The sequence below is a fragment of the Rhyacophila brunnea genome, unplaced genomic scaffold (assembly GCF_057557595.1).
Source record: "Rhyacophila brunnea isolate RB1 unplaced genomic scaffold, BYU_Rbru_1.0 scaffold_20, whole genome shotgun sequence".
Taxonomy (NCBI): domain Eukaryota; kingdom Metazoa; phylum Arthropoda; class Insecta; order Trichoptera; family Rhyacophilidae; genus Rhyacophila; species Rhyacophila brunnea.
Genome location: NW_028232860.1, coordinates 19,479,741 through 19,507,044, shown reverse-complemented (window position 1 = coordinate 19,507,044; position 27,304 = coordinate 19,479,741). Strand labels below are relative to the sequence as shown.

Below are 27,304 nucleotides of genomic sequence, written 5' to 3'. Positions count from 1 at the left end.
TTATTTGACTATCAAATTCCGAAGTAAACTGACCTCATGGCTAATTTCTGACTGACTTTGTTCCAAAATTCTTAAACAGTTTTTCATCAGTGATATTGTTAGTTGGAAATACTCACTAAAAATACACTTTTTTCTTCTACTGCCAGCCAGGTGTTAGGTTAGTTTTTAAAACCAAAACAAAATAGTTTCGGTATGGTTTGGGCGATCAGACAAAATTGTACACACTTTTTCATTCATACGTTGAATTAAGAATATTATATACATGTTGTTGGTTAGTTTTTTAAAATTCATTAACCCCTGTCCAACCAAACCATAATAGTAGAAGTATATAATAAATATTATACTATCTCGCTGCCTGATTTTCAGGTTGTTCTATATCACATTTTTAAGCAAAATGACTTTTTAATGCCATTTTGTTCTATTTCCAGAACTCTGTTTAACTTATTAGTCAGAATACAAAAATTATGAACGCATTTGTCGATAATAAGTTATTCTTTTTTATGCAGAACACAGTTTTTAATATATATAGGTTGTGCAATTATTTCAATGTGAACTATCAAATTGCTCTCCTGAGAATTTTACTGAAAGTGACATAGAACGACCTGGAACTCAGGCAGCGATCTGTAAAATAGCCAAAATCATGTATGATTTTAGATATTTTATAGATAGGTGAGTATTTCTTGACTGTTATCTATTATGGCTTGGTGTCCGCAGGGTTTATTTGAATTTTGAAAACCAACCAGCACCATTTGCAAATTGTATTCTTAGCTCAATGAAAACAAAATATATGTATGACTGACAAAGTTTAGTGCGCACTATTTATGTCGTATTTTAACAGCCTACCTCCACCCTTTGCACCTGGTAAACAGTTAATATCACGATAGTGTAATTTACACACTATTGGTGCCAGTAAATCCATGAATGTGTACAGACGCTATAAGTTAGACACAATATTTAATCAAATTTATTGTATGTTTAAGGTTCAAATATATTATGATCACATTATATACCGTGTGTGAGTCAGGGTATGGACCTAATAGGTTGAGCAAGTGGCTGACATCCATTTCTCGTAAAAAACAAATTCTGTTAATACAAACCTCTACTCTGTGGAGGTCCATATGATCCTATTAGGATCGGACATGGTCGAAAAAAAAATATATATATACTGTCACAGTAAGCTGCCGCTACGGGGAAAAAGTGTGTAATGTTGTTTTTTTTGGTACTTAAAATGTTATCAGACTGATGCTCCCATCCCGTAGCACATTAGAAATAGCGATCATTCAAAATATTCTGCGGAATGAAGAAACCATAGACTAAACTTGTCACCGTAACAGCATGCGACAGTATGCGACTTGCATCATAATGTACAGTCGAACTTGGTTATTACGATCACAGAAATAGCGAGATCTCGGATGTGATAAGGAAACATTCATTGACATTTTAGTTTATAATTTTCTCTATACATTTATTCACTTCTATAACGAGCTACTTCTCGGGTTTAAAAACAACATTTTCGACCGTAAGCAATAAAATCCGACCGGGCAGTTAACTAGATCGATGCCGCTGGGATCGGATTACGTTTATGACACTAGTTAGGTGTCTAAGTACCTAATTGGTGTTTTCGCCGACAAGATTGAAAAAGTAGCCACGCATATGGTTGAAATTGCATGTAAAAAATCCAAGCTTTGTGAAGTCAGTAGGTACCTACCAGCGCCGGTGGCTCAGCACTTCATTACAACTTCTTTTGTAGTTTTTGAATGCCATGCTTGTTTCGGGGATTTTTACGATGGTTTTCAGATTTTTTATGTTTTATGCTTAAATAGATCGTAGCGCGTTGCCAGGTACACACTTCATACAATAAATAAAAGACAACCATATAAAGAATAAATTTTATTTTATTGCAACACAATATGTAAAAGCTTACGAGACACAACATTATACCAGTAGGACAACAACAAAAGAATACTTTTAACATATTTACAGTAGTGATGGCGGATTAAACTTATTCTTTTGATAAAAATTCATACCTAATTTTGATAATACAATATTATAATAATATATTACTATTAATTCCCAAAATGTTGAAATACTAAAGTAAATTGCTTTGTAAAAAACGTTTTATTGAAATCTAAGCGTTGGAGGAGACAGCCAATTTCTTGAGATGCTCCATGAATACTTGTAGAGACACATCATCCGTCAACACGGGAGCTCCGCCATCCTAAAAACAAATTGATACATATTAGAAACTAAATAAACAAAGAAAAACTTCCAACGGATTATTTACAATATTGAGGTGTTCAAATTTCAATATAACACCCCGAGTATACTTTGTAGAATCTTGTGGCAAAAGAGTGTGTGTACAAAAACAGTTATAAATATAGTTTTTAAGTAGTTATGACTTATTATGTAATATAAGATATAATTGATAATAATATTATGATAGTATTCAAACGAATTCTTGAAGAAAGAAATAAACTTGTGTGTTTTGTATAATATATAAAAACCTTATGAATTGAATTTCTGCTTCAAGACAGACCATATTATGTTCAACCCACAGTATGCGGGTACTTTAACAAACTATTTTGTTATTATCCTCAAATTCTAGAGATCATACCGTAAATTTAATTTAAGAGCCGAATCCTAAGTAAAATTAGGGCGTTGTAAGAGGGAGCTGTGACAGCGTTTTAAGAATACGTCTTCATCGTGTCATCGAAAAATAGCTACATAATATGATGACTACAGGCACTGCTAGTGCTCAATAAGTAATAAGTACTGATATGCCTTGTCAGTCTTAATTGAAATGTTTAAATTTGAAGGTATATTTTATCACTCTCAACTCTCTTCTACCCAGTTCCTCCTACTTATTATAGTGAAATCATTCTACAGTTGCATTATGGATACGGCAAGCGATTCGCAGTTGTATTGGTATTGTTTAGTAGCATTGTAGAAAGATTCCAGTATACACAGATTGATTAGACATCAACATGAGTTAATATTACCCGGTGCATGGGATTCAAACTTGTGAATCACCAATCAGAAGCAGAATGAAATCTTTTTTTACCATAATAGGAGCTAAATTTATGACTGCAAATAATAGTACATAGTATGTGTATAATAATTTACTACTGTATTGAGTGGCTGATTCACGTTTTCATAATAATATTATATTCGAAACATAACAAATTCAAAAATTTCAATATGTTCAATTTCAATATATTCAACGCAGCGACACTTTATGTATGCACGTGAATAATGTGTAAAAATAGTAATATATTTCAGTTATGACCAATCTGTGTCCCAAATATTTTGGTGTCCCAAAAAACTTATGACAATTCAATGTCATCAAATATTTTGTAATAAGAAACTTTTGAAATGTGGCAACATTGACATGGCTCTATATTAAGCAACAAAAATTGATTCCTTATCACCGATACATTTATTTTATACTAGCGTTTCCCAAAATTTGACATTATCGTGACCCAGTATATTATACAAAAAATCTTCAATTATTGATTTTATTTTACATAATAATTCTATTGTTGATTACATAATATATGGAAATCAAGATATTATTACTAGGAAAAACCTAAGAGGTTTGAAATTTTTTCACTGCCGGTGAAAGAGACACCTTATTGCACAAAAATCATACAGAGCTCACTGACAGTTTTCACTGCCGTGAAGTTAGCTGCACGATAACAAAATAAAATCTGTTCGGTCAAACACCGCCCCATACTAATCGGCTGACCAATGAACAGTCCTGATTTTCTTACACGAAACGTCAGAATCATTCTTAAATGTCGAAAGGTATAAATGCGTAAAACCCATGCGACATTAGCTAAAAGTATTTCCTATTTAATGAAAATACAACATTTAAATTTTAACATTTATACAATATCAAATGTGAAGCATGATTAGTTTAACAAACATTCAGAGAAGAACGCAAAATTTTATTCTAAAATTGAATTCTGGGCTAATCTACTATAATGTGGATTGTCTAACTGATTTTTGTCTCAATTCATATGCATGGAAGTGTTGCTGTCTCGCCTTTTAAAAACATCCAAGACAGTAGATGTAATATTGCGTTTAAACATCAATCAGTAAAAAATCATGAAATCATTAATAAATATATAAAAGATAATTTATATTTTCCATGCTATCCACTGTGACTGTATATAATTCTGTGATCAGTACTGGGTCGTGGCAATCAAATGGGAAACGCTGTATTGGGTAATATTATATAGATTGATAGTGTCAAGCTTTGAATATATAAATATATTATTACAATAATAGAATACAACATTGAACTTATTTTATTATCCCAACCACCAAAATAAATAAATCCATTCATTACTTAAAAATATCACTTAGTGCATCTCTGGGTAAAATTAAAATTTATCGATTGATTAGGGTTATTATAAAATAAAAATACTACTAGATATTCAGGAATATTATAACATATTATTTTGTGTTAAATAAGCTTTAGAGTGCACAGCTTTGCAAAAATTATAGAAATAAAAAATGACAAAAGAATATAAATAATAAAAAAAAACTCTACCGAACTGGGAACTGGCATCGCCTGTTGGAACAGCATCGTTAAAAAAACAAAATGGTTAATAAAACATGTCAAAAAAATTATGCGATTGTGCAATTTTAATTTAGCAATTATTGGGAATCGACATAAGAACATTAAAGTACACTTCATAAAACCAAGTTACAAAAAAGAGCATCTCATTTTAAATGCGTTCATCATTATTTAATACTCACCGCCGAATGAATGAAAAGTGAATAAAAATAATGATAGAAATTAATTTATAAAATGCTCACATCCTCGCCGTGTCCTGATTTAATTATTATGATTAATACAAATCTATGTTTGTTATACATCCTTATGTATTAATTATATAGGCATAATAATTTATGTACCATGTACCAGTGGTGAAGGGTGTGGACGTACACTATGAAAATCCAACATAAATAGTATACACTAAACTATCTCAGTCATACCTATTTGTTTTCATTGAACAAAGAATAAAAATTGCAGGTGATCGTTAGTTTTTAAAATTCAATTAAACCCTGCCTAACCAAACCATAATAGATAAATTCAGTGTATGGCGTGAATATGTTGATAAGTCTAAGAACATCAATTCTCAGGGCAGCTTTTTGTAAGGTTGGTATTATGTGGTAAATCAGATTATCATATGTTTTTAGATTTAAAAATTTAGTAAAAAAATGCTTGTAAATTCTCAACAAACTAAAATTTAAAAACATAACTGATTTACCACAGAATACCAACCTTACAAAGAGCTGCCCTAAGAATTCATGTTTTTAGACTTATCAACATATTCACGCCATACACGGAATAAGTGACATAATTATTTGATAATATATGATTTGGTTAGGCAGGTTTGGTTAACCAATACCATCTACAGTTTGATGAAAACAAATAAGTATGACTGACAAAGTTTAGTGTGTACTATTTATGTCGGATCTCCACAGCCTGTTTCCACCATTCGCCACTGCCATGTACACTACCAAACGGAGCAATCTATAGGACTTTTTAAAATTAGGAATGGATGTTAACCAATCGCCCAATCTATTGGGTCCTGGTATTGGATTAAACATGCATTGACAAAAACAAAATGAATTGTTTTCCTCTGACAGGGAAGGCCTCTCTATCGGCCAAACCACCGTCGGTGCATTCATTAATTTATAGCACATAGAAGTAGATATGTATTAAAAGACGATGTGCATTATATGTCTCTACCAAAACAATGAAGGAAAAAATATAATTTTGGTTTTATGAAAGTGTGCATTTATATATTGTATGAATCGAATAATTATAAAAACAAACTGAAAAAAGCTTTGGCATATTAAATTGTAAAAAAAATAATAACTTGTCAGAATCATGCTTTCATTCAGGATACAATCACATCGTTACAGCACAAACATGCATAAAATATGAGCGTCACACATTTGATTAAGAAAGGAAATGATTAATTTGAGCTCAATTGACAATATTGATATTAATTTATCACTGTGATAGTAGTCCTAGCTGTGTATATAGGTGTTTGTGGCCAAGCAAATTGACTTTTAAAAGCTTTCTATGTATTATTCAAATTAGATTTTTTTTTAAGTTATAAATACAGCATTAAATTTATTGAAATTATTGTAAGACCAGCATTGACACTAATTAATTTGGTGTCCTAATTCCATGGTTTAGTAGCACCCGATGACTTCAAATCAATAATTATGTCATACTGGTGTATTCAATATTATATTGTATTTGTGATAAGGCAGCGGAGGCGAACCTTTTTAAAAAAAATTACAAAATATTTGTAATAACATGCCAATAGAAGTTTAAAAATTAGAAACAGCATTTTTAGTTTGGGCTGGGTTTTTTTAAAACTTTCCTTCCCATCGAAGCCTTGTCTCAACAAAAATAAAAAGAGTCCCAGATTCCAAATCGAAAGCCTTTTTAGCTATCTTTCCCATTTTTGCCAGGTGCTTCGTATCATCGGTGCTCTTTAAAATTCCAGGAAATTTTGTGTCTCAGCTAAGGTTCTACAAATCTTTCAAACGCAAACAGAATTTGCGTGCATGACATAGGTTCACCACAGCATGTCGTGTTTATTGATTTTTAGTCATGGGATGCTACTGAGCTTTGACTGGACCATGAGACAGGACAGGGTGACCAGTGGCCTTATTCTAGCAATTATTTTTACTATTATCACAAAACTCAACACCTGCGCTTATAAGTGCATGCCCATTATTTATTAGCTATATTGTGCACATGCTAAATTTCGTGTTAGGGGTGATACATATATGACGCCACTCCTAAAGGGGATGAGGGGTTCTAATTTAATATGATGATGTGACAAAAGGGATTATTGGGTGGGTTATAGAAAATTGTGATGTCACAAAAACAACACAATCTATATTTTTTTTTCTTAGAATAAAATATTCCATTAGATCATTATATAGTAGAACCGCGATATAACGGACTAATGCATGTGAGGGGGTGTCCGCTAAAGCCAAAAGTCTGTTATATAAAAACCCAAAAATAAGTCCTGTTTATTCATCTTCAGATGATCCAGACACACCCGTTGTGAAGTGACATTAATATTTGATGTCGACGCACTTGGTTTCGGTAATGCGGCTTTGAAAAAAGAATCAAGTTTTGTTTGCAGTTTTGAAGTCGGTAGTTTTTTATAATCAACTCTTCAAAATTATGAAAATGCACATAATATGGTTGAATTTCGGTATCTGACGAATAGTCAATAAATGTTATTAGATTATCATGTGAAGAACATTGTTTACAAGCAGTGACATTTGAATTTAAACATGTATAACATTAACAGGATGTTTTTAACAATTTTCACATTTGACCGGATATTTTGTCCGTTATATCGGATTAGAGCGGGGAATTAAAAATGGAGGAGAGGAAAGGGGTGAAAAATACTAAAAATCGTGTGACGTCATTAATGGATGACCTTTAACAGTACAAAAGGCTACTACTAGAAAGGGGCCACAAGTCTGATACCTAGCTGCATTGTTTACATTTTAAATATTGTCTATCGAATAATTTGAATATTATTCTATCTAAATCGTCCATAAAACAATTCGCTAGTAGAGCACAGGGGATTACTCATAGGAAGCCCCAATAACTGTCAATAAAAAATACTAGGTATTAACAGACATATGTCATATTGACAGACATAAGGGGTTTCTATGGGTAGTCCTCTGATTCCATTACTGGCAAATCGTCTTATGAATGATTTGGACAAGAAATTGCTTTCATCTCAAATAATGGGATGACAAAATAGAATTTTAATAATATGAATGTTGTTAAAACAAAAAGCACATTAATTGAATAATTTAGATTCTTTGAGGTTTTTAGCAAGTGAGTAGATTCTACAACTAGCCGTGTTTGGTGAATTGTGTTGGAAGTTGAAGATATTAACGGAGTAATTATTATAGCAATTAACGTTACTCACCCCTCCGTAGGCGTACATATTGTTGTGGGTCTGAGAGGGATTCACTTTCGAGAGAAGGAATCGAGCCTACAAAAACAAAAGAATAATATAAATATGTACAATGTCATTAAAAATCAAAAAAATTGCGTTTTAATTTGCAACGCTGGAGACCAGAATGCTCTGGATTACACTGCATGCAAAGGTAAATTACCATTTTCACTCCAAAATGGAACACATTATAAGCTTCTAGAGATTACTATCATAACACAGTTTTTAAGGATTGTTTGTTTTTTGCTCGTAAGCAAAGCATTAATATGTTGCTCCACACAGTGCATGTTAGCCGGCTCACACATCTAAACTTGTCTCGTTTGAGGCACAGCCATAAACCAAACCTTGTAGGAATGTCGCTTGCATGTTGCATAGTCGGCAGTGCACATAGGCGCCTAGCGACAGTGACGCGCGTAACCTCTCGAAACATAAAAGTTGTCAAATGCCATCAGATGCCGAAACAGCGAATATTATGTACCTAATGGTACTGCAGAAATTTAAGTAAAAGGCAACAATATTAGGTACATCCGTCAATTAGGCACATCCTTAGTAAATGCTGTTGCGCTCATCTGTCATTTTGAACGTGGATAAGTATGGGATACGGCGACCGGCGAACTTTATGTCTGAATAGAAATGGCCGTCTCGTAGTGTGTGCGCATGTGTAACTGCAACACGGAGGGACGAGCGTCATGCGATGCGAGTCGTGTGAAATTTGTTGCTAACAATACCATCTATTTTTTTAAACTAACATGTTACATTCCAGCAGTGTGTGAACGTCCATAAGATAACATGTCTTTTGTTAATAATGACTACATACATCAGACGAGATGAGTTTAGATGTTAGCGCCGGCTTATATTAACATATTATTTTTAGAAAGAATACAATCCAAGGCCAAACCCGTAGCCCAAAAACAATATGTTTTGTCTGGCTACAGGATTGAACCTACAATCCATGGCTTCATTAACGGACACTCTACCAACTGGAATGGAGGTTATATTAACGGATTTGTATAATGATTTATATTGGATCAATTAATATACATGAAAATAATCATCAAAACATTCACAAAACATTTATTTTTTTACCGAGCACCAAAATTCAAAATCGTGACACATCGTCGTTATAGGATTGGTTTGTTGAATATCCATTTTTGTCGAAATCGACCTTTTAATGGAGAATGATGTTCATTTTGTATCTAAATGGCCCAGAACCATCCTTTTCTTTAAATTGCTTTGTAATGAATACAGCATTCATATGCTGTAAAAACAACAATTTAAATACCTCCATGTATTTAAATATTGGATAACGAAGTTTGTCTTTCGTCTCCTGAATATTTGACATTTTTGGTTTATTCGACAAACAAATCCTACAGCGACGACATGGCTTTAAGTGTGGGCATTCTGTCCACCACTACACTACAGCATCGCTCGTATCTAAGACCCAATGTCGAAGAGATCTGTTTTATTTGCTAATAAATTAATAAATCAGAGTATTTCAATCACCTGTGATCCTCCTTGTTCGGTATCGATATATCTAGGCATGGGGAAACGAGTTTGGAGAATCTCCTGAGCATCGTCTACTGGCGCTTGAAGCAGTTGCTTTAAACTCTCATACTCCGGCATGTCCTGGTAACGGAGGGCACGCCATTGGGCAATAGTCTGCAAAAAATCAATTGAACCATCGTTATCGCCGCCATTGGCTTAAGGCTAGACCGGTGACACAAATACATAAAAAAATGTATAAATACACGGTATATGTTTCCTTAAATCAGGATGTTTTGTCTACTAAATCCAAACTGCATCATATATGCGATGACCTGGATATTCTGAAATTAATAAAACTCCACTGGATGGGACACATAAAAAGGATGAACAATACATCAGCCTCGAAGCACTTAACATCGATAAAGCCGGACGATTCGCTGGGAAACTATGACTCCTGTGATTGGAAAGAGTAAAAAACGACCTCCAATCGGTGCGTCCAAATAACATTCTAGGGTAAGGGAGAGAAGATCATCGAGAGCAATGCTAGACGGCTGGGACCCACACCGGACTGTAGCACCATTAATAATATGTAATAATAAAGCCAAAGTAATCGCAGTCTAAAGTAATTATTTCGGTGCTGGTACAAATACCCTTTAAAATGGTTTCTTTTTCAAGTGCTAGAAGTAATTTTACGATTATAATGATTACAATCGCATATATGAAAAAAAGTGACACGAGGATAATGTCTTTCCTCCAAGATAAATGTAGCAAGACAAACATTTCTGATAACATTCACGTGGAGGAATACTTTTCATGTAAATAATCTGGACAAATCATAATAGTTTTTATATTATTACAAAGTATAAAAAAATATATAAAATGATTACCGCTTTCATTTCAGTAATATTTTAATATTTTGTATGACATGACTTTTAAAAAATGACTGCTTGTTAGATAACTAAATTAAATATCGAATAATTATTTCGTTACTATTCACAAAAATACATATATCTTTTAAAGGAATCATATTAATTAGATATTTTCTTTTAAATGATAATGCATAAATAACATATAACAATAAGTATATCCGCTTGGAAAGTGTCAATGAATAAATTAATAATCGTGGCATAAAACAGAGTGCGGTATTCACCTCGCCGTGGAAGATGAGAATTTGGAAGAAGGTGTCCATGAGAAGAATGCGGTCAGGCTGAATGGAGCTGGTGTCCAGAAGAACAGGTTCGGGCGGGCCATTGAAACTGTATGCGTACAGAATGGGCTGGATCATGATAAGCGATTGGGTCAAGTCCTCTCTCATCAGCATGTGCCTAGAAAATAACAAAGTAATTAATTTATTTGACAGATGTTAGTAGGAACTATTTTAGATAACTCTAGTAGGAATTATATGACAGTTATGTATGTAACATTAACACTAAAGTCATAATCGTTATTGTCTATAGTGCAATGCGTCAATTTTGCGAATGGCGGAAACACTCAATCAAAATAGAATGTGACCTAATACTGTAGAGCTCACGAAGTATGATGGGGTGGAAGGAACACGTGGACCGCTCAGTTTACACAGTTAGAGATATTGGTTATGGGGAGACTCTTCGATCTGAACTTTTTGCCAATAGATTCTTCGTGATCGGTATACAGATAGAATTAAAAACAAAATATATGGCATCAATCTACTATTGTCTGCTTTTTTTGCGCATTAAGCGATGTCCCGTAAACAACGCAAATTCCACACATTGCCACGCCCCCTTTAGCTTATGAATCTGTCTGCGCGGTCGATTTTCCGGGCATGTAGTAAACAAAATGTTGGCATAATATGTACCATACCTGTAGAAACTGGTCTCATCAGGTGAATTATTGAAGACTTGCAGGAATTGTGATCGCCTCAAATGGTACATGAATTGAGGGTACAAACTGAAGTTTTCTGACAGCCGGAAACTGTTTGGATCATCTTTAGCATACTCTCCGAATTTCTGGCACTGAAAATTAACAATAGAATGAAGTTTTATTTCCATCTTGAAATTGACCCAGAAACGTGTACAATATTTATATTTATGAATATTGTTGTTTACCAATCGAATGAGCATCCGGTCGACCCATCGCAGGACGTCTGGAGCGTCTTCCTGCTCGGCTCGGTACACCACGAGTCGGGCCATGACTACGGCGGCCGCCTCCTGGTCGAAGCCTGCGCTTATGTGATGCAAGTTCACCGCAGCATCGCCCCAACTGAAAATTTCCCCCAGTCTTTCGATTATAATCTCAATTGGCAATAATATCCAAGAATGTTCTAATAATATGTGACACTTAAATCGTAGTAGTGTATGGCACCATGTCCATCAGATGACTCTTTTCTATGAGTTGGGAGTCATTATTGCGGATGTACGTAATACAAAAAAAAGAATACTTCAAACAAACCATATATCGACACCTCCTACGTAAAAGATCGTAACTGCGTTTTTCGCTATTTTGGCTTATATGCCTTTTATTAAATAATTTTAAAGATAATAAAACGATATTGAAAAAAAAACAAAAATTCAATCAATATTTTATAGGTACTTATAACTAAAAAATTACGATTCCGGTATTTAAATTAACATTGTGGTGTCAATAAAATTTATTAAAATCGTACTACTAAAAAGTTACCATATTGCAGTTCCGACCTTACACGTGTCAATATGTATGACCAAAAATAATGATCCACCCAAAGATGTTGAAAAAATCTTTCTCCTGCCAGATGGAGCCATCGTGGTTTGCCTATAAAAATCCCTGAAGGAAGCGACATTTTTCTATGCAACAAAGAATGGACGGCTTCCACAATCCTCAGTTTCTATGAAAATTAGTTGACATGAGGTCCTTTTTTGCGTTAATACTAAACTTTCATATGTTTATGCTCCCTCTCAAAAGATTGTAGAACAAGGGTTTTCTCAAGATCTTTGGTACAAATTGTTTTTTCCAAAAGAACGGTATCTTTTGCATTTTCAGAAAAATCCTAAATATCTACTAATTTTCTACATATCTGAAAAATGATAACCAGACAAAACAGAACATGAAAAACAGAATGGCGATAAAACACGACAGCGATAAACATACATAACTATGAAAATTCAGAATAGAATACATATTCAAATAGCTAAATTTCCATTTTTTATCTTCACAGAATAAAATTATTAAACTCATTATTTCATTGTAGTCACCCAAGTATTTTAAACATATTAGATTGGTTAAGACGAGATATAACATGCCGGCAACACCGAGTTGAGTCCCGTTTAATTGAGGCTTTCCAGCGATTAGACAAACTATATACTTAATTTGATTTTTTTTTACACCGTATTGGAAACCAGTGTGATTAAAAATCTATACAACATAATAATATTATAGAGATACGACAATTTCAATATAAAATGTTATATTTTTCTACTGTTCTGAATTTTCACCGTTCTGTTTTCTTCATGTTCTGTTTATTTATGGAACCTTGACAAAAACCATTCTAAGCTTAGACTATAGACACATCTAGACGCCACCCGTTGCATTGCTAAATGAAGCCGCGTGCCTTGCGTTTGGTTTGTGGGCGAGCGAACGCATTCGTCTACAAATGTTCGAGACCATAGACCATTTCGCTAGTGCTCGCACTAGACGCTCAGAATTAAAATATAATTTTCTATTTTTTTACGTTATATAGTATTTTTAAGCGGTCAAAATGCAACCATTAGATATATATATACATAATTTAAGTTATTTTAAAGAAACACTAGGTCACTGATATTAAAATATATAAAAAAATACAAATCAATTATCACGAACACGTATCAACTTACCTATGAAACGTAATACCATCTTCTTGCTTATCAGTACAGCTACCACATTTTAAGACAACACACAGAACCATCTTTTCTACTTAATTAACTAAAAATATTTACCACTGACTTTATGTATAACACAAAAAATAGCAATTTTAGCAACACAACCTCGCAAGTTATCGACGCTATGTGAAGCGTTTCGCCCCGATTTGATGGCGATACTTTTGGAAACTAGCTAACACATATGTAGACCTTTTATCTTACTCTAGCGCGTGTCGCAGAGATTGTAAGTGTGCCGAATACTTTCTCACTCGCACTCATGCATCGTTTTTGTTCAGGCCTTGATTCTAAGTATGTATTGGATTTAGTGACCATATAATTCCAATACAATATTATGGATATTATAAATGATTACTTATATGTATTAAGATGTTTATGGTGATGTTCTTTTAAGAATCTATATTTGCATTAAATTTTGAAGCCTCTAGGCGCGAATACGTGCAAATAAAGCAACATGTAAAATTTTCCAGATACGGGATTCAATCCCACGACCAACGAGTCTAGGGGGGAAACGAAACAAATGGTGCCAATGCCAGTAAAGTCTGGTGGGAGCAATAAAAGCAATAAAAAACAATGATCGTACTTGCGTGCAGCTGTCGTAACACGGATACGACGTTGTCCGCTTGAATGTTGATAATGAGTAATCAATTGCACGCAGCCACGACCTCCTTGCGGTACAGGCGCCGAGTGCTGGTTCACAACCTATCAAAAATAATAAAACTCGTCAGTAAATAAATTATGGGAGATCCCCGTATACAGAGAATCAATGCGATCTCAACATAATCTGATTTCGGAAAAGCCAACAAAATCACTATCCCAATCATACACAGATGCGATTTATTCCACAAAATCAAAATGCTAATATTGACTTAACTGTCAAGTACTTAAAATGTCGAAATTTTAATGAACAAAATGACATCAGACAAAAAAGCAGTGATGGCCATTATTGATTACAAAGATTGCTAACATTGAATTATATTCCATGCACATGAGTGTATATTTATAATGTTGTAATTATTTTTATAGCAACAAAAATAATCTTTCTTTTCTAATTTTCTTTCTATCTAATTGATTTAGGTTGTGTCCTTGTACAGTTGAGTCATTTTTCTGGGACTTAATTTTCACCTTTCATCATCTTCAGACACTATGCACACTCACCAATGGCAAATGCACAACTGACACAGAATAGTTAATTACCTCATAGTAATGATATATAGAGCGCCTATTTTTCCACAAAACGAAGTCGTGTTTCTTGCGTATAACGCACAGTAGAACCTCGATTTTATTATTATCAACTTTACTATGAAATGTTATACCATCGTGTTGCTTCTCAGTACGGCTACCAAATTTAAACACAACATAGTTAACACTATGTTCTACTAAAATAACTAAAAATAATTACCACTAACTTTATATTTAACATGAAAACAATAAATTTCAGCAACACGTGCTCGCAGTTTTTAAATGAATGTAATCAGTCAAATCCATATTTACCGGCGATTTTTTCAAAAAATATTTAATTCAGCCATAGAAATTCTATCTTACTCTAACGGATAGAGCGGAGATATAAGCGTGCTGAATGCTTACTCCTCGCACTTATGGTTCGTTTTTGTCCAGGCCTTGTTAACCCAATGCTTACGGGCCCTTTTAATTATTTTTTTAATTAACGTGTTAATTTGCATTTGAAAAGCAATTAGCAAAAACACATTTTTGTGCGGCCCGTAAGCATTGGGTTAATTACCTTTAATATACATTATAAATATTCACTTGCGAATTTGCCATTGGTGAGTGTATTGTGCCTGATGATGGCGAAAGGCAAAATCTGAGTCGCAAAAACTGACTCAAATTGGAATAGTACAAAACAAATCAATTACAATTTTGAATCAAATTCCCACAAGTACCCTTAGTCGACAGTTTTAATATTTAAACATTTTTGCCTGACTTACCACTAAAAAGGCAATACTAAAATAAAAAATAAATTTTTGGAATCATTTGTGAACTAAACCTCATTTACAGAATGTTGAAATTACAATCATAATATATTTTACTTTCAAGTTGATTTACTCAACTCGGTCACAAGCGTACCTGTATTCATTCAATCCCCAGCGTCTCAATCATCTCAGTCTATCAAAAATGTTGCTTGATCTATATATATATATACATAGAAGAGGGGTATAGCATTTCAACTCCAAGATAGAGCATACAGACACGATAATTAAAGTTCTCACCTCAAAGAATAGAGCAATGGTGGAGTTGGGGGTGAATGTACACAATTTCCACTGGCAAGTATTACCCATTCCCATCTCTTGGTCCGATACACACGGACTTTTAATGTTCGACGAAACACAAGACCCAATACCACCTGATACTGAAATGATAAAAGAATAACATACTTCAATGTTGAACAGTTGTAATAGGGTAAAACAATAATTGTAAACACTTTTGCTGTGTTTCTCACTATGTCTTAAAATAACAGAAAACCAAAGATGTTGAAAAAAAACCTTCTATAGAAATAGAGCCTAAATGTATGTAATTTAAGTAAAAAATAAGAAGTAATGAATTGCAGGTTCATTTGCAGAGAACTTCACACTACATACATACTGCTATGAAATTTTATTTGCCAATTTGTAGGGCATATGAAAAGACAACCCATCACAATGAGTACATAAGTAGCCAATAATACTCACTAAACTTTGTGTAAAACCGTCCATACGCACTCGAATAAGTAATTACAATGAACATAAAAAAATTACAACCATTGTGTGAGTAAGAAAATCAGAATGACAATTGAGCAATGTTAATATTTAAAAAGTTTACCAACATAACCATGCTTAATAAATGCTAACAGAAACAATGTATAAGGTTCCTTCTATTTATAGTTCAAATTTATTTGGAGAAGTATCATAAAGAAAGCCTTATCACTTAATCTGTAAATATAATTACGTACCTTTCAATTCTCGCGAGCATTTCACTTCCAAACTCCCATTGAACGCCATTTTGTAATCACCTTTCTGATCTTTGGCAAAGACACGCTGGAATGTTTGCTTGAACAGTGACGAATTGAAGGAATCTCCCATTACCATATGACCGCTAAAACAATACAAGTAAAGTTGATTTCTTGACTACATATATTATACAGAACAGTAAAAAATTAAAAAACCCTAAATAAGACACCAATGACCGCAGCAGTGATACAATACTAACTAAACCCAAACAGCCGTTGCAGTAGGCCGATTGATATTACGGCTATGTCAGAATCGGCATTGAAAAAGGCATTCACAATACTGGAAGCATAGGTCAAAATAATGAGGCAAAAACAAAATATAAACCTGTCTTTTTCACATTACAGTAATCTGCACACAAATTTGATACTGTTGACCGTTTCGTCTACATTGGATCATCATGAACAGACAATACCACAAAGACAATTAACAAGTGAATTTTGCGACTTTGGTCTATTAAGAATTTTAACGCTACGCATGCAGAAATGCAGCCACGACCAGAGTCATTGCGGCCAATGATGTTTATCATTTAATGAAATCGTGCTAATAAACTCGCATTTGGAAGTTGTGGCCAGTTTCGTGGTAGTAGTCATCGAACACCGAATGCCAAAGTAGGAAATATGTATAAATTAATACTATCAACCAAGGAACTTGATAGAATTTGAATTCTAATTGATTTAAGTTTTGTACTAATATTCAATTTGAGTTTTTTTTTACGACCCGGGTTACGCATTTTGGCATCTAGTTCCATTATTTATGAATAACGACATTTTAATGCGTTTCCTGAATGTATTAATAGTGAGTATCTAACGTATCTACTACGGGGTTTTTTAAAACACTTCAAATTTCCAACATTAGTTTTTATACTCACTCCTTTACTTAGTACACAATAATAAGGTTTACACATCCTTATGTTGTATTAATTTGTTATATAAATGAAAATTAACTGTGCCCGCTGTCAGTGTGCATTTAACATCTGTGAGTGAGCACTAGTACCTGAAGATGCCATAAGGTGAAACCCGGGTCGCAAAAAATGATTCAAAAGGAATAGTACAAATAGAATTTATATGTATAAATGTTTAGAGTTTATTTTCTTCAAATTACAAGTGCGAATATTTTTTTAAAGTATTTTGGTTCCTTCAAAGAAACAATGACATATTTACTGATACAATGAATGTATTTCTATAGAGTTTGCACAATAGAATCATTAAAAAGTGTTTACCCTGTCGAATTGCAGCACTGTTTCATCTCCAGAAGACCGGTCTGATCGAGAGCACACGAGTAAATATCGATAGCGTGGCCGTTAGTGGCGGCCCTGAACGCCAGCGCCTCGTAATGCTTCACAGCCTTCTTCATATATTTAGCGTTGTCCTTGTGGATGTCGTGGTGAGACCGGATGGGCTGCTTCAGCTCGTCATTTACCACCTGGCCGGGCCCCTGGGAGCACGGTCCCCCGAGGAACATCATGACACGCGCCCCTGTGTTAGGGTAAGCCACCTCAAGTAGACCAACGGCGAGGCTCAGTGCTACTCCGCTACACCGCAGGGGGCGTTTGCCCACGCTCAGAGGCCATGGATCACGGCCCAACTCCCCGATCATGTCTGTGAGGGCCATGTCACACTGGCGGACAGGCTGCAGGAAGCGGTTGGCAGGCTGTTGGGGCGCCGGGGCTCCCGGAGGGCCTCTAGACGGCTGCTGAGGAGTCGCTTGGTTCACGCGCCCGATTCCTAACTGCTCTTGGATTTGCTTGGCCGTCAGATCTTTAGTCCCTTTGAAGACATAACTCTTTGAAATGCCTTCGGTTCCTGTGAAAATAATTTTCAATAAATCATCGTCCCAGGCATTTTCTTGTTGATTCAAATATAAAAAATAGTAAATTACCATGATTGCTCTTAAGCATAGCATACAGGCCTCCGCAAAGTAAATTTTATATAGTTTTTGCAAAGAATTGTTGATAGACATTTGGTCAACCCATTGGATCTTTGCCCTGAATCAAACACACATTGAAACTACAACATGGAATTTTTGCCCATTTTTTGGTATCAAACCCGCAACTCACGCCTTAAGAGATGGCCGTTCTATAACTAGGCTACTGTGGGTGTGAAATTTAGAAACACGAGTATCAACTCAAAGATTTACCTTCTAGATACCTAACCGTTTTGCAAACAAAATGCATCCGAATAATAGAATTACGTAGTTAAAATAGATTTGCTATATAATGCAGCAACTATAAAGTAAACAAATAAAAGGTTAAAAAGAAAATTGAAATTAAAATATAGCTGTGTTTAGTAGGCGCGCTAAATTGTACGCTGCGGCTAATTTTTCATGAGTCTCATATTATGTACAGTTAAACTAAATCTAATCCCGAAATAAACCAGAAACTTCTGATTTCACTATCAAATCAAGGAAGTTTAAGATAAGCCCTCCCTACCGAGTTCATGAACTTGCACCATCCTGCCGAAAGTGATAAGCCCGATGAGGGCAGTGGGTGGCATCAAGCTGAGAGACATCTGCAGAGAGTCTTTGAGGGCTCCCAACTCCTCTTCGTCGAGGCACGTATCCACGAGTAGGAGAAAGATGGGCGGCATGGCCTGGGCCCGGGTAATAGTATACTCGATGGTGGAGAAGCTGGGGATCAGCTCGGCCGGCTGGTGCTGCTCTGAGATGGCGGCATATTGAGTTGGAAACTGTATAAAAAATATTTAATATAGTTTGTTGTAGTTTATAAATATATTCCCACTTCGGTGAGGTGAGCTTGGACAGACATTGTTTCCATTTTTCAAGTTTATTGGATGACATAATAAGCTTAGTACATTCAGGTAATTCTAGCGCAATTAACAATGCGACACTTGCTGGGTGCAACTGAGCCAGCTGAACTACGCAAACTATTGTAGATGTGTAAATTATTTTACTCATGCTAGCCATATAGTAGTAGCGAAGAGTGGAAGTAGGCTCTGGAGATCTGACATAAAAAGTGCACACTAAATATTTGTATTCTTAGTTCAACGACAACAAATAAGTATGACTGACAAAGTTTAGTGTGCACTATTTATGTTGGATCATAATCGGATGTATGCCACAAGCGCGTTTATGCATTGCCGGCCATAGAAAATGAGGGTGTATACACGCTGCACTTTACACTCGCTACACTAGCCCCGGTCGGTCGTTTTAAATAAATTAATATCTTGTACACAATATGCTGCCATCTCTTGTAAACATGATGACATTCTTAACCGATATACAAGTCTTTATGGTATACTTTTGATATATTTCAAAATAATGGTGTTGTTAAGGTTTTATTTTTTCATAGAAATTCATGGCCCGCCGAGTACCACCATTCTAATACCTCTCAGCATTTAAAGGGTTTAACAGTCTAAACAGTCTACCTCCGCCACTGATTCTCACATGTAATACTGTGAATATCTTCAAGTTGTAATTTGTAATATTGAAAAAAATGAAAGAAACATTGTACAAAACTACCAACTAAAATTTAAAAATTAAAATTCAATGAAGAAAACATACTAGCTTAACTCATTCGCTGCTGACTACATAATGATTTTTTAATTACCACCTTTAAAATGCACGTTAATTACATCAATCAGCCGCCTGGTCATTACACGCCAGGTGCGTCTTCAGCGTCCAAAGTATTAATATAGGTAGTCTTTTTTCGTTGCACAATCAACCCATAAGCGATACATCAGTATTTAAAAAAAGAAGAAGTTAAAACATACCAATATTATGTCTTGTTTGTTGAATTTGAATTGTAGGAAGTTACAAAAAGATTGTAACTATCTTCATGTTAATCAAAGCCTCTGGTATTTTAAATAATCCATGTCTGGATAATAAATAACCAACCACTCGCTCTTACAATTCGAATTCATTATATGTAATTATCTCACTAGGTAGCGTAATTAATGCATAACTAATAGGTACGTCACTTCAGTATGGCAGCTGTCATTCATTACTTTTAAAAATCTACATTTATTATAATTAAAAATCCACTTACAGGGTTTCTTTGGAAGCAGAAATTGCACACCCATAATTTCGCCCGGTAGTCCACTTGACACATGGGGTTCAGAATGGCTCTGCATGTATTCCTGGTGCAAAGAACCGGGTCGTATTGAATCGGTGGCAAATCTGGCCTCTCCTTCAGCGGTTGGTACAAGCAGGCCAAAGGGACCACCAATCTGGTGGCTTCAGTTCTGCTGGAAGGCCACACGTTCCACGTGAACCGCACTCCATCCCTGTCCTCGTTTTGTTGGATAAATTCTTCGTATGTTGTCATCTTCGGGTCCGCCTATGACAAATACGATTACCCTTAAATTTATAAATAAACGCATATAATAAATCAAAATTATTTCAATCAATGTCACGTTATACTTACCGACAATTGGTTGAAGCAATTGTCCTCTCAATGTTTAGATGGAATTCCGCATAGTTCTAATTTTCTCAAATTAGTCCTAGAACGTCAGTGCGAAACACCTAGGATGCCGACATGGAAGAGAACTGTCATTTGGGCCACGTCATGTAGGGAAATATTTAACTCATTACTGCCAACACCGATTTTATTTACATTCTAATAAAATAATTTTTAAATATTGTTAAAGCTTATTAGGAATTAATTTTTAATTTAGGACATTTAAAAACCTACGTCCTATTGTTTTTTTAATTAGTTATTTTAACTAGAGTAATAAAATATAGGTAGGTAGGTATTTTTTTTTCAATTTAGTATAAAGAATCCCAAAGGGGTCAGTCATTTCATTCAAGTATATTTTATATAGGTTTTATTAATTTCGGTGTACAAAAATAAAAATCTTGTCTATCAATATTTGTGGTAATAATATAACAAAAAATTAACTATATTTCACAAAAAAAGACACATAAAATCTTCCAGTAAATATGTAGGTACCTACCTACCTAATTTTTTATTTATATTATCGAATGCAACAAAAGATTTATAATCAATAATATTATGAAAAACTCCAAAGATACCCATAATAATGTAAACAACTATATCTACCTACTTCAATAGGTAACTAAACGTATTAATTTTATATGTTTATTTATACAATTTTCTGTTAATAAATGTACATACTTTATAAATGGATGTGTATTTTAGCTGAATAGTTTTTATCCACTGTGTTAAAATGTAAATGTTAGGATTATATCTAATTACTTTTGTTCAGTATTTCACTTCTATTTTATATTATAAAAAAACATTTTGAATGTACCTATTTTCATATCCGTATTTTGAATGGAATAGTACGATTTGGCAGGGCTGCCATCGTTGTAAGTTGAAGACAGGAAGTTTACAGCAGCACGCGCGACTGCGCACTGGCCAGATGTGTAGTGTGAAAGAAAATGGCGATTAACGAAAGGCGTCTAGAGTTAACTTAGTGAAAAACATTTATTACGGCTCAATTACGTAGTGTTTTAATTGTTATTTGTATCAAATGTAGAATAATTAAGGTGTGTGTTTTTAGTGATTGTGTACAAAAATGACTGCAAATATGTATCGGGTCGGAGGTGAGAAATGATAATTGGTTATTTTTATTGTAGCTTCGCCGGTTCACCGCAAGCAACTTAGCGGTGCTTTGCTTTGATTGTCGTACCTTCATTAATTATACCGTTTAATTAGTGCGTTAACGTTCGAATTCGGCTACCAATCTTCGTTTGTGTTAAAAATGTCGTTCGACGATGCTAAAACCAGGATCTTAACCTCAACAATTGGGTTCATCGCGGCCGAATCCGTAATATTGCCAAAAATTCAGACAAAATAGGCATTACTATTCGTGTATACGTAGTAGTGTATAAGTATCTATATGCATTAATTCGATCGGGTAAAGCAAACAGAGGCTGAGTCTTATCTCTTCAATTGCACTGGAAGCCGAACATAGTGACAATTTTATTTTACTTTACTTTTCTCGTATAGGTTATATTTTTCTTTACGCACTTGTCAAAACTGTTATGGTGTGTTTTGACAATTGGAAAATCGAATATAAAGTCAATTTAATTTCATATTACCCAATCCAGTCCTCTAGTTTTGTTTGACAACAGCTTTGTTCTTACTTTTTAATTGACAAATGCACGAACTTTGTGTTATTTTAACGAAATGGTGGACAATGTTTGTTGTGTTTTGACGTTTTGAAAAATCCTTACAACCGATTTAACTTCATACCCAAAATACGTTTTATGTATCTATATTAGGTAAGTATTACGTATTGTTGATTTTGTCGAAATATTGTGTTTCTGTCGAATAAACTCAAATTCCAAAGAAACGTCAAAACATAATATTACAATGTTGGTACTTACCTCTTAAATGTCAAAAATTATGACTATCTTCCCTATTTATAAATGTCCATCTCATACATTTATATATTAATTTAGGTACACATTTCACGAATATAGAACTATATTATTATTAATTACTTCATCGTGGTTTCATAATTAGTTTATTGTTAAAATTAAATAATTATTCTGGTATGACAAATGGTTCCTTATTTATACAGAAATCATTGACCAGTTTAACTAGTTAAATATTATGTTAATTTTACTACTAGTCTCAGTTGTCAAGTAGGTCGAAGTAATTATCTGTCAAACTTTCATTAGGTATAGTCGGCCATGTTAACTACTATTATAAATATAAAAAGCGTCTAGTCCATATTGTATCACATTATTGTTGTTAAAATAAGTAGTTGGCTCATGGCAACACATTATTTACACACTTATTAATTAGGCAGGGAAGTAGGTATTAATTTTGAATTAAGAATCCTTTTTGTAGTTCTTGATTCTTGTACCTATTTAACAAGTACATTACCTAGCTGAACTAATTTGCATTATTTATTTTGTTATCTTGGATTGAATACTTTATTGTAAATTGCAAAACATGTACTGATAATATCATACAATTACTTATTTGCTTATCTATATGTACTCAGTACTGATTATATCATTTGGATTATAATATTTTATCCTTATTCTTATTATAATTACATACATACTTATGTTACATGCTAAGATGTTTAATGACTTGAATACATAAATACTCCTGGTCATACATACTGTCTGGTCTGGTACATTATAGTATTCATTCATATAAGTACTTTCATATAAAAATAATTATTGTACCCACACAATGTTCTGTATGTAGGATACACTGCAGGTATTTTGCACCTGCGCTATAATATTATTATATTATGTATCATTTGAGTCTTTCCCTCCTAATAAGATATTTCATTCAAAGCATTATTATAATGATTATGTTGGTTTATACACTTTATCACTGGCTTGAAAATGCTTCAAAAGAATGAGCAACCACTGATCCTTGTAAATATACTTAGTTAATAAACACAGTTATTCATATGTTCCCTTGAGGAGTCGACGTAGAAAATAATTTGAATTTTTTTCTTTGGAATACCAAAACAATTAATCTATGAATCAATATGTATAATAATAGTTTGCCTGACAATGTTTTATTAATTTTATTATAGTTACTCATTTAATATATTTTTTTTTTACATATTAATTGCAGGAACGTTCCGCTATCATAAACATTGCATTTTGAAGGATGTACGATTGATATAAATTTGATTGTGATGTTGTTATACACATACATTTGTGTAGATTTTTATTTAAATATTTAGTCTATAATTTCTTATACAACATATTATTAATGATTAAATTATTTAATATAATAATTTTGGTAGACTACAATGTTTCTGAGTAATCAACTTGAGTTTATAATTAATATTTTGTGTATTGAAATTCCAGTCGTTGGGTTTATTCACTTGTTTCAATATAGTGGATCTTACAGTACTTAAATTTGAACCCAGATAATAATATATTAATCCAAGTTAACTGTGTCATTATGTATGTTGTGACAAAGTCACTCTGCTAGGTATATACTATAGAGAAAATTACTGACTTAAAATTTCGTTTATGTTCATCGTTCACCTTCACGTTGTAAATATTTTAATGTTTCGTTCATTTTTATACTCATACCTATTTGGACAGTAGTATCAGAAAAGGTTTAGTGACACTCTGAAGATACAGCTCAATTAACAAAACCCGTTGGTAGATTCTATATTGTCTTCTTGTACATGTATGAAGTACCTATAATATACTTTGTCATAACGATATAACTGTGAAAAAAAGACGAAACATTATACTGGTATATCTTGTTCTACTGAATTTTATTTGCATGGTAAGTACTTTACTTACTAATAAAGTTTCTCTGATACTAAGCACTTTCTTTTAACATATTATTGAATATTAGTATTTCACATTCATCCGATTAGGTACCCTCCACCATATGAGTGATATTAGGTATTAGTTGATTATTCCATCATTGTTTTCAAATGAATAATAAAACATGGTATAACTTCATTACGATGGTGATGAAGTATTTTTCAGCATTGTCTTATGTTTGTATCATCTTAGGTCAGTAATATTATCTAATCGACTCTTAAATAAATTCAATTTTTACAACTGAATATTAAATTAGGAACTAGATTAAGTATTTATTTAGGCAGCGGTTCCTTGTTTGGTTATCAGAATTAATATTCTGGTAAATCTTTGTTAATTAAAACAATAATTGGAGTCAGCCAATTCCCAGTTTTGTATTCAGTTATTGAAGTAAGATGGTCAGTTTATTGCAATTGGTGCAAGTAAGAACATGTTTATCTAGCACCAAATTGTAATTCATATCAACTCAATTTAACAATAAAGATATTAATGCAAGGATCTGTTCTAGGCTAATTCACTTTAATGCTTCAGGATGCTCGCTTGAGGTTTTAAACGCTTTTGCTTTCATATTTGTATTTTGTATACATCTAAATGACACAATTATAGCTTGCTAGCAGAACCAGCATTTATATATTTTAAATATGTTTAAAAAAAACAATGGCAAATACAATGAAATTATTAATTTCTATATTATGTCTTAATAATGTAATATTTTGAAATATAATAAGTTAAACATTCGTTTATTCTTTTGTTATTTGACATCCTTTTATATATTGAAAAAAATTTTATCAGGGAATGTCTGTGGTCAATACAAATATTTCTCTTTTAAGTACTTATGTCATTTTTTTTCGTGGATTTAAAAAAATATTCAGGGAAAATATAATACTTATTAACTTACTATAATTTATAAGTATACCTATAATTTATTAATGCATTTTTAGTAATCCTGTATGTTGCATATAACGTGTTACGCTGTTTTCGTTTTTCGTAGCCAACGATAATTTGAATGCATGCATAGGAAATGATAATACCTACACGGAGTCAGTGGGTGCTATTGCCTACCATTTTATTAAACTAAATTATGATATATTTTACTTATTAGGGCTATAGGCTAATTAAAAATGCCGGCGGGAGATGTCTCTGCGCCTGGACAAGATTAATTAAGATTTTTTTCATTAGGCTAACATAATCCATTTAATATTTAGATTTTCGCATGCATACCGATATGTTGATAAAATATTGTAATCTTGCCTTTTTGTCAAGTTTCATCTACTGCTTGAATAAATTTGCATGTGATTATTTATACTTATGCAGGATTTGATGACATTATTGGCCATCAATTCATTTCTTGACCCGAAAGGCAAAGCGATTAAAGTGAAAAACGGAACTCGTTTTCGTTCATCGTTCGTTTATTTAGCGGTGGACGTTAGTACGTTATTTATTTTGGTATAACATTCATTCGGTGTATGTGTTTCCTTGTATCTACATAATTTATAATTTTTGTATTTACTAAGAGGCTATCCATAGACTGAAACCGTGTGCGGTTTAGAACCGTGTGCGGTTTAGAACCGTGTGCCATACTAAACTTATGATTTCTGTTCATGAAAATATATTTTCACCAAGTTTGTAAGTGTGTGTATGGTATAAAAACGGATACGATTAGATGCTTATAATATACTTTGTGAAAATATATTTCCATGAACAGAAATCATAAGTTTAGTATGGCAGACGGTTTAAAACCACATGTGGTTTCAGTCTATGGATGGCCTATTAAGTATTCTTTCTATTATTTTATAAAACACACATTTTTTTATATACCTACTATTTTAATACTACATATTTATATGTTTTTAAATGTCATGTTCTGAACGTATTAAATTTATAATTTGTAAAGTTTACTATAATACTTATGTAAAATAAATAAAATTTTATTCCGAGGCTTTAAAGCCAGGTTTGGTTTATCACTTAATGTAAAGTTCGCTGAGTGCCCCCCCCAAATATTGGCAAATTTTAATCTATGACACTGGCGTAAATATTGACCATAACCTCGAGAATCGTACCTTCTTACAGGTCACCCAGAAGGTGACCTGCTTTCCCCGCTTTTTGTATTATCTGGGTACTTATAACAATATAAGCATTTCAGATAGCAGATGTGTTTTAAATGGCTATATTGGCCCCTGTAGTCCAGTGCGTAAAGTGCTTCTCTTTCATCCGGGGGCCCCGAGTTCGACTCAGTGAGGTCACAATATATTTGTGATTTTCTCAAAGCCTGGGTGTTTGTCTTTTATTACTTAGTACACTGGTCTCTCCCTACACTACTGTCACTGGGCATCATGGCCTATCGTAGTGTTAAAAAATATTTAATATATAATGTAGAATTTATATGTAGAGTGATTAAAAATATATCACGGATCCAAGTTTTATATCTGCTTCTTATTCCAATTAAAGTTTTTCTGAACGATTTTATGGAACCGGTTTAATTTCGATAGCTACTAGTGTCACATTGATGACGAGGACCTAGAATTACCTGAATTACCCATAGAGTTGTTTTTTCTAGTCTAATGGTGTCTTATTCAAAACACTATGAAACATAACAAATCCAATGAAATGATAATATTATTAACAAAACCGATGATAAATCGTCACGGGCATTTTCAATTTCAAGTTACATTATTTTGAAAAT

The 27,304-nt window shown here is 33.4% G+C and overlaps 3 protein-coding genes across 6 annotated transcripts in view; 1 reads left to right on the top strand and 2 right to left on the bottom strand.

Annotated features, from left to right (window-relative positions):
- Positions 1–1,877: 1,877 nt before the first annotated feature.
- Positions 1,878–20,894, bottom strand: Sec23 (transport protein Sec23). 2 transcript variants are annotated; one of them, XM_085947931.1, is made up of 14 exons: positions 20,762–20,894; positions 20,384–20,674; positions 18,809–19,064; positions 17,600–18,182; positions 16,323–16,465; positions 15,604–15,743; positions 13,959–14,077; positions 11,591–11,744; positions 11,346–11,497; positions 10,657–10,831; positions 9,525–9,680; positions 7,995–8,060; positions 4,556–4,576; positions 1,878–2,218 (listed from the first exon to the last, which is right to left on the bottom strand). In XM_085947931.1, exons 2-14 carry the CDS (start codon positions 20,660–20,662, stop codon positions 2,129–2,131), a joined length of 2,334 nt encoding a protein of 777 aa, XP_085804057.1. In that variant the 5' UTR covers positions 20,663–20,674; positions 20,762–20,894; the 3' UTR covers positions 1,878–2,128. The 2 variants fall into 2 exon arrangements, with proteins under 2 accessions (XP_085804057.1, XP_085804058.1); XM_085947932.1 differs by lacking the exon at positions 4,556–4,576.
- H (transcriptional corepressor hairless) overlaps positions 2,199–27,304 on the bottom strand; it is a 249,032-nt gene continuing 223,926 nt past the window's right edge. Inside the window, exon 6 of the mRNA XM_085947934.1 lies at positions 2,199–2,326. The gene's annotated coding sequence lies outside the window, so the exon portion shown is untranslated. The remainder of the gene's footprint in view (positions 2,327–27,304) is intronic.
- The window catches only part of MTA1-like (metastasis associated 1-like), a 197,186-nt gene continuing 191,605 nt past the window's right edge, over positions 21,724–27,304 (top strand). For all 3 annotated transcript variants that reach the window (XM_085947929.1, XM_085947928.1, XM_085947927.1), the window contains exon 1: positions 21,724–21,903. In XM_085947929.1, coding sequence (XP_085804055.1) covers positions 21,876–21,903 — 28 coding nt within the window. In that variant the 5' untranslated portion in view covers positions 21,724–21,875. The remainder of the gene's footprint in view (positions 21,904–27,304) is intronic.